This window comes from Anastrepha obliqua, chromosome 4, assembly GCF_027943255.1.
Source record: "Anastrepha obliqua isolate idAnaObli1 chromosome 4, idAnaObli1_1.0, whole genome shotgun sequence".
NCBI lineage: Eukaryota > Metazoa > Arthropoda > Insecta > Diptera > Tephritidae > Anastrepha > Anastrepha obliqua.
In genome coordinates this window covers 105871903-105885796 of record NC_072895.1, presented here as the reverse complement: position 1 = coordinate 105885796, position 13894 = coordinate 105871903, and the positions used below count along the sequence as shown (strand labels likewise).

The 13894-nt window shown below is 35.7% G+C and overlaps 1 protein-coding gene across 1 annotated transcript in view; it reads right to left on the bottom strand.

Moving 5' to 3' along the window:
- The window catches only part of LOC129244324 (uncharacterized), a 142119-nt gene extending 128815 nt beyond the window's left edge, over positions 1–13304 (bottom strand). Inside the window, exons 1-3 of the mRNA XM_054881942.1 lie at positions 13223–13304; positions 11991–12223; positions 10526–10669 (exon numbers count right to left, since the gene is read on the bottom strand). Of these exons, the coding sequence (XP_054737917.1) occupies positions 10526–10669; positions 11991–12223; positions 13223–13304 (459 nt within the window). The remainder of the gene's footprint in view (positions 1–10525; positions 10670–11990; positions 12224–13222) is intronic.
- Positions 13305–13894: the final 590 nt, after the last annotated feature.

The following is a 13894-nucleotide window of genomic DNA, read 5'->3' as shown; positions in this document are numbered from 1 at the left end:
AGAAGTGTGTCAGTGAGTTTATGCCATCATCATCGCTATTTACCGTTTTGCCGCATGGCATTACGTTGTTAATTTCCCGTCGAATGTGATCGAATAAATTAAGAATCAGCAATGAACAGCCGACAAGTCACTCGCCCGCCAACAGCCAAGCATCAGCCAACAAGCTATGAACCAACAAGTCAGTTGGTCCCAGCACCGCTCAGGTAACCAACCAGACAGCCAACCAACCAAGCAGCCAAGCAGCCAGCTAGTCATTCGCATTCAACCATCATCTCGCTCTGGTGTATGACCAGCATCCAACGTGGCATCGTGACTTGATGTGAAGTGCGCTCACGCGGATTACCGTTAGTCGACGTGTGCACTGCTTTATTGCATTTATTTGCGGATATCATTTCGAGTTATTGATTTTCGAATATTCAGTTGCTATGCACAACCACACACACACACCCACTCACCCTTACACAGGTGTATTCATACTAGCTCATACACACAAACACTTCACTGCATTCATGCAATTGCGGTTGATGGCTCACGTTGCTTGTTGCCTCGACTCGCTCGCCTGTTCTGGCTGCCTGCTGACAATGATGCAACTTTGCTTCAATATGTGATTATATGTTTAAACACACACTTACAGACATACATGCATTAATGGACTTATACTCGTTCAGAGTTAAAGCATGTGCTGGGTGTGTGTGTGTGTATGATTGTGAGTGCGCGCGGCCGCTCATTGTGGTCGTTATACAATATTTTCATTATTTCCACTTTTCGTAACCGTCAACCACCAAACGGCCACCAGTCAATGACGGTCAGCCAGTCAGCCAGCCAGCCAGCCAGCCAGGCTGTCTGACAGTCGGCCGCACAGCCACCGCAGGCAGCCGTGCAGCAAACAGTGGTATAAATGACACCGCCTCCTCTGCTTCTCAATAATTATCCTTTAACTGCTCAATTTTCATTGCAATATTCATGTTTTGAATTAATAGAGATTTATGATATTAATCAGGAAAAGACTACCACATGGCATGTGTATGTATAATATATGTGTGTATTGCATGGACAGCATTGATGCAGCCACATTTGCATGGTGTTGTTAATGTTGGTATCGTTTTTGCTATTTTTGTTTTTTCGCTATTTTTTCTTGCTTGTTGCTGCTTTCAATATGGAGCCTATTTTTGGTTTTTTTTTTATGTTTTAATTTTTTATTTTTTTAATGGGAGATATTTTACTTTTTAAGGCCCATGATTTTCTTTCTTCTTTCGCTATTTAATTTTTGTTGTTTTGTTTGTGCGCATATTGCACGGCCTTTTGTTTTAATATATTTTTTCAAAATATTATATTAACCATTGGTTTGTTTAAATGTTATATTTAATTTTTTTTAATCTTTTTTTTAATATTTTTTTGTTTTTGTTTAATTTGTATTTACATGTTTTTATTTGGTTTATTATACTAAAAGGTTGGAGGGTTAAGCGGGAAAGAGATACATGAGAATATTATTATATGCGTCATTGCTGACTAATTTGGTTAGAAGATATGACGTCCTAAACTTAATCGTTTTCGAGTTATTCGATTTCAAAAATTATTTAAAAAAAATATTTTTTTTTTCTTAGAAGTGCACCTTTTGGTAAATGTTAGTTGAAGGATATAATTTAATTTTTTTTTTGGTTTTATTTAAAGAGTTGCGCATTAATATATTAAAAAAACAAAAAAAATTTCAACCAAGCTCTGACAGTTAAAAATGGCTACTTGATAGAATTTTGAATGTAAAATTTTTCACTGAAGATTTCCTACTTCACATCATTAAAAAACATAATTTTTTGTATGAAAAGTGTTCTACAATTTCTTCCAAAAACAATTATGTCTTTTAGCTTTCTATGGGGAGTTGCTTGTCTCGAATCGCCCAGGCGCATCGGGGAATGCTCCGCAGATACGCAGCGTAATGGTGGGGAATAAAATACCACTCGCGGACCAAATTAATTAAAATACCTGGACGGAGGTGCCGATAGAATTCTATCACCCAGCCAGAGCAGCCAGGCAAGTAACTTACTTGACTGATATTTGACTTGCTACCGAATCGTCAACTGCAGACTACCTATGTTTCAAACAGGAGTTAAAGAGCCCATATTCGTGTATATATTTTTAACTTTCCTGGTATCCTATAGTAAATTATATATATAGTTTTTCTAAATGAAGTCATTAAAAATACTGATATCTCTAATAAAATCTCTGCTAGGGCATTCAGTCCCCTCGAGATCCAAACGAAATTTCTCATATTTTGCATACTTGGAGACAATAATTTTAATTCTTTTCCATTGTTGGCTCAAATCTTATTTTATTAGAACCAAAACATGAAAAAAGTAATACTATTTGATATTAAAAATGTGCACCAAAATTTTAATATTTTTTTGGAAACTAAAGGTGCTCCGCTGTGGCTGAATGAGTTGGTGCGTGGCTACTCCTCGGTAGTGCCCAGGCTCAAAAGCCCGAACATGAAACACCAAATCATAGAAAAGGTTTTCTCTAACAGCGACCGCTCCTCAGAAGGCAATGCAATACCTCCGAGTTCATTTCTGTCATATAAAAAATTCCCTGTAAAGAACCATCTAAAATTTATTAAAAAATTAAGCAAAAAAATTTGTATTGTATTTTGGTCGAAGTAAAAAGCAGAGAAAATTTTGTATTTAATTAAAGACCAGAAAAAAATATTTGTTAAAATTATGTTAATATTTTCTGAAGTTGAAATATCGTGCAGATAAATAAAGCATACAAAAATGCTGCGGTTTATCCAAATTCTGGCCTTGAGCTCACTTCTTTGTTAATACCTATTCTTTGTATTTGGAAATAAAAAAGTTTTAAATGTTTAATTGAAAATATCCTTTTTCCACCGGTTTTTATGTATTAGAAATTAAAGAAGCAGATTTTCCCATTTTTCGTTATTTTTTTTGTTCTGAGCGATATAACTATCACATAAGTGTAATTATATTAATATGAACAATTAAAAAAAAATTTCTGAAATTTTTGCGTCAGCGTGTGACAGCAGCAACAAAGTTCGCAATCGATTGTCTCATTTGTTGGCAATGGAAGTAGTAGAGACATACATTGTATTAACGCTAGTGAGGAGAAAAAAACGATGCAATGAACAAACAAAAAACCAGGCAGCAGCACACTCGTATTTAGTTAATAAAATGGCCAATCGTTCAGGAATTAATTAATGAAAATCAGTAAAAATCAGCCATAAATAATATTTAAAATTTTAATTGAATTTAACGCCTGTGAAATGGAAGCGGCAATATTGTGTATGTTAGTGAGTGTAGGTGCGGGCGTTTGTGACACCAAATACATTTATATATTAATATATGCCTATATAAACATATATGTATCAGGTCAGTCCATAAGTTCGTGCGTTTTTTAAAGGTGGTTTTAAAATTAATAAAAAATATGTTTAAAGTACTTATTAATCAATAATATATTCCTTCATTATTTGCAATGCATTCCCAATGTTTAGGCAAATTTTTAATTCCCTGCTCAAAAACTTTTTTGTCCTTGGAGCCAAAATACGCTTCGATATCTTTTTCTATAGCTTCCTTTGAGGAATAGTTCTTGTTACTTATATGGGATTGAAGTCCACGGAAAAGGTGATAATCACAAGGTGCAATATCCGGAGAGTATGGTGGATGCGGCATTAGCTCCCATCCGAGCACGTTCAGCTTGCCTAATGTTTGCCTTGCGGAATAAGGTCTTGCGTTCTCGTTTTGAAAAAAAACTTTGCGTCTATTCACTAAAGACGGTCGATTTTTGTTAAGTGCCTCATTCAGGTTTGATAGCTGATGGAAGTAATAATCAGCAGTTATCGTCTGGGTTGGTTCTAGAAGTTCATAATACCGGCCATATCCCACCAAATAGGCGGGAGAATCTTCTTGGGGTGAAGGCCATCTCTAGGGATCGGTTCTGGTGTTTCATCTTTATCTAACCATTGACGTATGCGAACAGGATTATTTTAAAGGGCCCATTTTTCATCACCAGTAACGATACGGTGCAAAAAACTTTAATTTTCAAGCCGTTGCAGCAGCTGAGAATACACATTCACTCTCTGCTAAAGGTTGGCGACGGAAAGTCTATGCGGAACCCATTTTCCCAGCTTTGAAACCTTTCCCAACTGAACCAGGTGCCTGTGAACTGTTCCATGCAATGAATTTAACCTCTGAGCTATCATATCGACTGTCACCAAGGCGTCGGAGTTAAAGACTTCAGGACGACCAGAGCGCGGGACATCCTCCACGTCGCAGTTACCACTTCGGAATTTTGAAAACCACTTTTGCGCAGTCCTTATACTCACGGTATCCTCTCCGTGAACAGTGTTTATTTCTACAGCAGCAGTTGCTGCATTTTTACCACTTTTATAAAAAAATACAAAATATGCCTCTTATACGCGTTCGAAGATTCTATTTTATTTTTTAACAACACGTGCTTCTATTTGCGATTAAAATCACTTGTTGAATGCACAATATATCAAAGAAAATATAAAAAGTTCCGTTATATTTCGCGAATAATTTTTTGTATGCAAAAATCGTGCAAAAGTGAAATTATGGGTAAACTACGCACGAACTTATGGACTGACCTGATATATGCTCTTAGTTGGATATGTAAAAGAGGTTTATTTAACAATTCTTATTTTCTGTTTTTTTTTTTGAGATATGAATGTGATATAAGTGCAAATGTGTGCGTAATTGTTTTTATTAAAGCAGAGATATAAATATATTATAGCGTTTAAATTTAAGTGGCATAGTGCACACACATCATTAATAATTGAAGAATTAGCCAAGATTTTATGAACTGGAATTTATATATTTGAGCCACTTTCGTTGAAAGTGGTCTATGGCCACTTTCGCAAAAACATAGCTTATGATAAAAATGGATAAAGTTTACTATGAGCTTTATTTTTATAAACTTTTTCCAAAAAAATCTGTTAATTCATTGTGTGTTCATTGTTTTTATCATTACAAATTTTCGTAGTTACTGAAGTTACAAATATAATTACTATAAAAATGGTGTAAGTCCGCTTTCGATTTTTTTAAATAATTATCATAGGGGTATTTTCTCGAAGATCTGAAAAATATTTCCAGAGGCCGCTATATTGTTAATTACAAAAATAAAGCTTCGATCAGGCACAAGATTATCTATTAATAAAACTAATTTCTCTTGTCCGATTGATTTTAGATGGATCTCCAAGGACTTATAATGATTACCGCAAGCGACTTCTGGAAAAACGAGCTCCACACAAACAGCGACAACTTTTACAATTTTCAATTTTTTTTTTTTTGAAATTTTGCTAAAGTCAAATCGAAATATAATGCATTAATGCCATATTTTTATTTTTGTAAAATAAAGCAACTGACTAGCAAAAAAGCGTTATGCAAAATCATCAGTGATTTATTGCCTTATATCCCTACAATACATCATGACTATTTAAAATATATTAATAGTAAGAATATAAATAATTTTGGCTGAATAGTAAATTTTGAAATCAAGCTATTTTATTTTCTTACTTTTTAATTATTTTTATTGTTGAAGTAATATACTTAAAAACCCTTCCTAAAAACTGGTTTATTTCTACTGAGATCCCGGAGTTAATATTTTGCAAATGTAAGATGTTTTCTTTTCGTTGACTTTGAAAGTGGTGTAAGTTCTTTTGCTGTCATTAAAAGTACACATTTTTGTTAATCCCATGAAATAAAATTATTCCTTTATAAATTTAAGTAAATTCAATGTAGAAAATTATCTCCATATAAAGTAAAATACACTTACACCACTATCAAAAAAAAAAAACGGCTCATTTACTGCAAGATAGTACATACAATCTATCCAGCACAAAATTTCTATGCACGTGAAACTATGTGTTTTATATACAGGGTGAACGATATTAAGTGTTGCCAACTTCACAGTGCTTGTATCTGTAAAACAGCTCATGACATCAACGTGAAATGTTCTAATGAGAGTTCAATATATTGTTTATAAGCCATCAAAAGCATTTGCGTCTCAATTTTGTTGAATTTTTTTTTCTGTGATGGAATTCAAACGTAATAGTGTGATTGCATTATATTTGGCTGGAAAATCCCGACCAGCGGTTGTTCATGAGTTCGAGCACTTTAAAGTAAATAAAGTTTTTATTTCTTGCACCATTACTCATTACGATGATACTGGTAGCATTGCAAAACGCTATGGAGGTGGACCAAAAAAACCGCAAGAACGCCAGAAATGGTTCGTAAAGTGAAGGCTTAACTTGGACGGAATCCACGTCGAAGTGGAAGAAAAATGGCCAAAGAACTGAAAATATCGCTCAAGGTCAAGGCTTACAAGTTCCAAAAAGCACACGATCTTTCACCCCAGCAAAAAAAAGTTCGGTGCGAAAGAGCAAAGGAGTTGTTGCGCTTGCACGAATGTGGCGAATTTCCTAACATTGTGCTTTCTGATGAAAAAAATTTCCCAACTGAGCAGTTTATAAACACTCCAAATGATCGTGTTTACTTGACCGAACACTCATACGAGAATTTGAGCCTACGTATGGCCACTCGAAGCAATTTCCCATCGCAAGTAATGGTTTGGGCCGCAGTGACCGCTGACGGACGCTCTCCAATCGTTTTTATCGAGCTTGGTGTCAAAGTGAATGCGACTTATTATCGGGAAAATGTTTTAGAAGCTGCTTTAGAGTCGTGGACACGCAAACATTTGGGTCGTAGACCATGGACGTTGCAACAGAACTCGGTACCTTCTCATAAAGCTCATGTGAACCAAGAATGGTTAAAAAATCATGTTCCACACTTCATTTCGTCCACACAATGGCTTTCGAATTCGCCAGACGCAAATCCGATGGACTTCTCCATCTGGTCCATTTTGGAGAGCAAGGTGAGGACTAAAAATTAAAAAATAAATTTTGTCTTTGAAATCAATAAAAACTAATTTCACACAAAAAAGTTATGGTGTTTTGAATAGGTAACACTTCATATCGTTTACTCTGTAGTAATGCTGCATACCCAGCTTTTAATTTTATCATCAATTTGATTTTTGAAAGGACTTTAAATTTTCAGATGACTAAATTTTCAAAAATATGTTTTAAATACTTGCACTCATTCTGTGTGCTGTTAATGCGGATATCTCATGAAAAAGCATATTTCGAGCTATGAAAAAAAATATTTATTTAATTTTTGCCAAGACAAATACAGTAGAATAATACTCTTTGAAAAATGTTTTCTTAAATATATTTTTGAAATTCCATAAAGAATTATTGTGGAAAAAAAAGTTTAATGGTAAAATATGTGTTAAATGTAAAAATACATATCTTCATCATCATCAACTTCTTTGCTCTTGCTGTTTTATAAAATCGTAAAAAATAGAAGAACTTTCCGCCAATGACATAAAGTATACGCCGTAGGGACCTCGCTTTCATTTTCCTCTTTCAAACTTTAAAGCGCTTTAAATAAGTTCATTGAGGAGAAAATGAGAAACTAAGTAGGCACCATTACTATAGTTTTGTATCGGCAGAGTGCTCAATGGCCGACATTTCGACCTAAAAGATCCTGTGCGCAACTACATTTTTCAGAAGTAAGTAATAACACATGGGGTGAAAAGTCCCGGGACTAACACATAGATGGCACTAGTTTTATTACATTCACCACTTTTTCAGTTAGTACTAGCTTTAAAAATATAGCTTTTAAAATTTCTTGATATTCTGATATTCTATGATATTTATTAATAGTTCGTGAGTTTTTGTGCTAAGAGTGACGCCCCTTTTGCTATTTTCAAAACGATGCATCAAAAAGAATTTCGTGTTTTAATATTACACTGCGTCTCGATGGGAAAAATACCACTCCAGCGAAACAATGACTTCAAAAGTTTTATGAGGGCTCTGCCTCATCAGAAAGAACAATAAAACGAAGTTTTGCTGACTTCAAACGTGGCCGTGGAGACACCGATTGATGCACAACGCAAAGGACGTCCAAACGAGGTGGTAATACCAGAAAACATCAAAAAAATTCACAAAATCGTTTTGAATGATCGAAAAGTGAAGTTTCTTGATTTAGCTGGCATCGTAAAGATATAAAAAGAACCTGTTGGCTTTATATTGCGTCAGCATTTGACTATGAGAAAGCTCTGTTCAAAGTCGGTGCCGCGTTTGCTCATCATTTTGTTTCATCAAGACAGCGCACCGTGTCACAAATTAAACAAAATAATGGCTAAACTATATGAATTGAACTTCAAATTGCTCCCACATTCACGGTATACACCAGATTTGGCACCCACCTATTACTGGCTACTCGCTTTTCGCGAATCTAAACAAAATGCTCGCCGAAATGAAGAGGTTTCGCTCGTACGAAGAGGTTATCGCTGAAACTGAAGCCTATTTTGAAGCAAAACATAAATCGCTCCATAAAAGTGGTATTGAATTATAATAATAATTATTAGAGCGGCGATGGGAGGATTGCGTTGTTCTTGATGGAAATTACGTTGAAGAATATAGCTAATTTTGACTACAAAAATGTGTTTTCTTTGTTAGCCCCGGTACTTTTCAGTCTGTGTGTTACTAGTCCTATGGACTGGCACTACTGCCATTAAATCCATGTTGCATCAGTTTCTAGTTAACTTATATTTCCTGCCCTAGGCTGATAATTGGTTGATCGCCAAATTATTTTCGTAAATTTGTCCGTAATCTTTACATTGTTAATTTCATTCGGATCCATTTGATCTCGAAGAAAGATGTGCAGTCTTGCTTTTGCCAAGGCAATATAGTTGCACAAGGTTGTGGTTTTGTCATTCTCCTGACAGAGTCTACATTCTGTCGCATCCCCAATGTGTAAAATAAGTAATAGTGTTATGTAATTCCCTTTAAGGTAAAAGATCTTGTAAGCCCTTTGGTTTGACGAAGTTCGTGTGTGACTCTCCAATGGGTATTTTTTTGCCCAACTTTCTCCCAACTTTCCTTTGTTTTCTCCCAACTATTTACCCTGCACTAAGCTTATGCCCAGTTGATACCTTAGTACGGTTCTGGTCGGTGAAAATCTGCTACTGACTCTGCCTTAGTAAGTTTATCAGCAATTTCATTATATTTTATTCCAGAGCGATCCATAACCCAGCAAAGCTTATCCATTTTTTATTGCATTAAGTTGGTTTGTGTTGTTAAGTCAGTCGTACACTCGTTCTGGTTCCACAGAATGTGAAGGTAGTGCTTTTAATGCCGCTTGACTGCCAGAATATAAAGCTATGTGCGTACCTTTGCTGCCCCTCATGCGATTTATTCTCGCACAGATTGAAATTGCTTGAATATCAGCCTGAGAGACGCTCGGCTATTTGCCGTTTGGTTCGGAGATTTTCGTGCTCAGATCATAGAATCCCGCAGTCGCATTACTATACGAAATCTATAGTTTTTCCTGGCTAACAAAAAATAATAATTTTTGTCTCATAATTTTTGTCCCATTTTTCAGTTCTGCATACCGAAATAAATGGAATATTTTAACTGTTTGAACGCGTGAAACTGCTTCTGTTGGAGTAATCAGTTTATTTCGATAATACCTATGGGGGATTAGTCAAGGCTTCCTATTTCAATGTTAGAGCTGCTACCTCTGATAGCATACAACGAGTACTTTTCCTATGGACATGCCATTGTTTATATAGTGAGCCTTAAGCCTGTGGTCAGATACTGCATTTTGCCTTAAGGGTAGAATTGTGTTATGTGAGTTGTTCACAGCTTTGGTGCTTACCCTCGACCTTACCGCCTTGTGTCGCATGACAGGCGGGATTTTTGCACTTATTCTCGCAGATTTTTTCTATTTGTTCTCAAAAACTTATGGAAAGTTTTTACATTTATACTGTGAAAGTTTTCAAAACATAAAATTATCACACTGCAACTGACGAATGGTTAAGTTTCTTTTTATTGTTCTAGCTACCATCAAGCGTTTGATGAAAAGAGTTACTTTTTTTAATTAAAATTAAAATTTTTTTTTTACTTTAATTTTTAATAAAAATTCTTAATTAAAATTTTTGTTTTTTTTAATTTAATTTTTAATTGAAATTTTAAATTTTTTTTTTTAATTTAATATAATAATTTATTTAATTTAACAAAAATTCTTAATTCAACTTTTTAATTCTTTTTTTATTTCATTTTTAATAAAAATTCTTAATTAAAATGTTTAATTTTCTTTATTTAATTTTTAATAAACATTTTTAATAAAAATTTTTATTTTTGTTTTTTAGTTTTTTTTTTTTTAACATTATTTTTAATTTAAATTTCAATTCGCCAATGGCATTGTCTTTAATTTTCAGCATCAGTCTGAGCATTTTATTTTTTCTCAGCTGCATTCGCTTCACTTGTTCGATTTAACGAGTTTTCACTGTACATCTGAAATAATACCTATAAAGCTCGACATGTCTGAATGCATTGGAATCAAATATTTCCTCGCTTGATTTTTGCAATGTTTTTTAGAGCGGAAAAATATTAATATTTATATGTAATTCTTTTATTTCTTGTTTTTGTACCCACCTGATCAGTAAAATTATCCGTGTGGAAGAGCACTTTGACATAGTTCGTCTCACTGATGAATGTCTGTGGCTGCTCCGCCTCGCCACAAAACATGCCTGGCTCACGGCGATTGGAAACATCCGTCTTCGCATTGCCATCAACAATCTAAAAAAGCAAGGAAAAAAGGAAATATACAAATACAAGTATTAGAAATGTAATACAAATTTGAAAAAGAAGGAAAAAAGCAGCAGAGGAATATGCAAAAATGTATTTGAGAGACTTGGCATAAAATTCCAATTTACAAATAATTTACGTGCTTCGAGGTGGAACAGATAGAAAACAAACAAAGTTGAATTGTATGGACGCGCATAAATTTCGAGACTTCGTATCTTTGCCGCCTTCGCATCTGCGAATTTCTTCAATTTTATTTATTTCCGCTTTTTTGGGGGTACACTTTTGCTATTGACTGCGGATTTGATTTACTTCGCAAAGAAAAACTTTTCGGCATTATTTTGCTATGTATTTGGTCTTGAAAGCGTTTTCGTTAAGGGAATTTTATCATGCCGAATAGAGTGAAGTAGGATGTGCGGCAAAAATAGACTGACACTACAGTACACCGATCACGCGCTAGGCTGTATAGGCATATGAAAGGCATACGTGTGTGCGTGCGTTTTAATTTTTGCTTTCTTTTGCCACTTTCTATTGCTCTCGCAGTCCCATATGTCATCATTTACGCTGTCAGTTCCTTGACAAAACAACAAAAAAAAAAAAAAAATGACTCCCAGACACTCTCCGCCAAGCACTCAACACAAAGCAGTGGCATATGGCACAGTAAAGCCGCGAAAAAAGTGCGTCCAAAAAATACTCTTGCCTTTACCAGCAGGCGCCTGACCATGCTGTGCTCATATGCATGGACTGCCATTCAGTTCCAATTGCGTTGCTACACTCCCACAGAGCTGAGTAAGTCATAAATTACTGGCTGTTTTTTTTTCAAGCGGCACAGCCGGGTGAGGGGCACAGCTTGCCACACTTGTCCACTGCCATAAATCAGTTTTCCCATTGCACAGCTGTACTTAGTGAACATACGTGAGTGGGGAAGTATGTGTGTGTGTGTGTAAGTGCATATGAAGCGTTAGAAATTATTGCATGCTTTCAGGCGCGACAGCAACCCAAAAAGCGCACAACAAAGCTATTGAATGTCTTATTTGCACACCGCATGCAATATATTGCTGTTATTGCACGCTTTGTCCTCTAGCATTTCGCAAAACAAACACGGTTTACTTACGCGAAAATATTTTCCGAAGGTATTTTTCATATTGAGCCAACACGCAAAAGTATGCTATAAATTGTTTTGAGTGCTTGCCCAAGTGGTCGTTCCTTTGTTATGCGCATACAAATGTCTCTCTTTCTTTTCTCGCTCTGTCACACACTTACTTTCCTCTTTCCCTCTCTTTCTCTCTCTCTCTCTTTCTCTCTGTTCACTCACCTGTAAATAGCCGCCCTCACAGTGTGTTGCATTAAATAGCGTGCCAACTTTAAATTTTTTAAAACGCAACCGCAACACAAAGTCACGTGGTGCCCCCTTTAGCGTACGGAACCGGTACCAGCAGGTTAACGGCCGTCCCACATTTAGGTTATTCACCTCTGGCGAACTGACATCCTCGAAGATGTCCACCGTTTTGTTGCACTGATCCTTGGTGAGGTCCGCTGCACCGCTGCCTGCAATGAGGTGAAAAGTAGGGAAAATAAAGTTGAGTGGGTGTTTCTTAGATGAGTGCGTATATGTTAGTGTTTGAGCAGGAGTGTGAAATACATGAGTGGTTGGCATATTTTTAGGCGCTTTTATAAATGGTTGATGAAAGAGTTGGAGAAAAAACTTATGAATTAAAAAGTATTACATTTTCATTATACAGTACTCTCTTGATTAATGAGTCGCTGGAGTTGCACGAAGCTTTGATTAAAGCAGCGCGCTGAATCTGAGGGTGTAAAATGTGATTTTTTTACATTACTAAACTTGGTAAATGCACTACTTAAATTTTTTGTATTTAAATTTTTTTTTTTTGTTTTTGTAAAGAACTTGGAGAATCGTGAAGTTGTTAAAACGAAAAAAGTGGACACGCTAACAAAGCGCTTAATGGTGAAGTAGCTCAAAAAGGAGCTAACTTGATGAAATTTGATTTCACGTGGCTTTTTGCCAATTTAATTTAATTTAATTTGTTTTTAGTTTCATTTCCAAAACAAACAGAAGTGGATTCAAAATATTTGTTATTATTTTCATTTTTAGCAGATCAAAATTTTCTGAAATATACGACCTACAAATCTCTCAGAGTCAGTGTTAACCTGTGGTATTTCTTTTACAGCCTATTCCAAGCTTTTAATTGCATTTTGCGTAACCCCTCTTTGTTTTGCTGATGAAGTTCATCAGATTTTTAATGCTATATCAGCAGGCATAGCAAAGAAGTAAGAGCCAAGATGCCTAGATCTTAGCCCAGCCAGATCAGGGCAGCTAAGGAGAAGGTGCTGAGATGATTTCATTTCATCCTCCATACATCCATCGCTAAAAGGAATTGAGGTAATTCCAAGACTCACAGCATACACTCCTCGCGCATAGTATCCTGTGAGAAAACCCACCAGGATCGAGAGCTGAGGGGCGCCCGAGCGCCCACGATCCACAGGTGGCGAGAAGGATTTCGCGACCTTACAAATTAGTGTACTTGCCCAGCGCTCGCTGAGTTGGCACTAAGCCGATCTTTCCCGGAGCAGACCGTAGGTAGTCAGAGGGATCCCAATGTTCTCCCATCGCGGGGAAACCACCTCACATGTCCCTTATCTGGCCAGCTGATCCACCTCGCATTTACCTGCAATGGTAGTTTTTTATTCTTATTAATAACTTATTAGTAGTTGCGACTATTCTCAGTAATCTATGCAAGCTTCATAATGGGATTCGCCTAACTTTTGGAGCAATATTGAAATACTTATAGCAAATCAGTGGAAAACACCGCGCTAGCTTAGGTGGGTAGGTATAAGTGGCAGTCGGTCTGCTGCTTTAGCTTAATGACCACAAAAATTCTAGCCGATATTATTTGACATTACATAAGCAGAATTTCTGCACACTGTATGAATGAAAAATTTCCTATTGCATATTTTGTTGCGCCTTTTTTTGTTTTTTATTATCTATTTTTATCTACCTTTTATTAGATCCTTCCGAACCATATTAGCGCTTGCTATCAAGCGTATTAGCTGGAATTACCTTTATAGTTTCATGCTGCAAAAGAAAAAGTCTGCCAACTTTACTTCATAATTTCAGAAGCAGCACAAATATAATATTAAAAATTTTGAAAGAAACTTTTAATCAAAAAGAGATAAAATACAGAATCAGCTTAAATCACC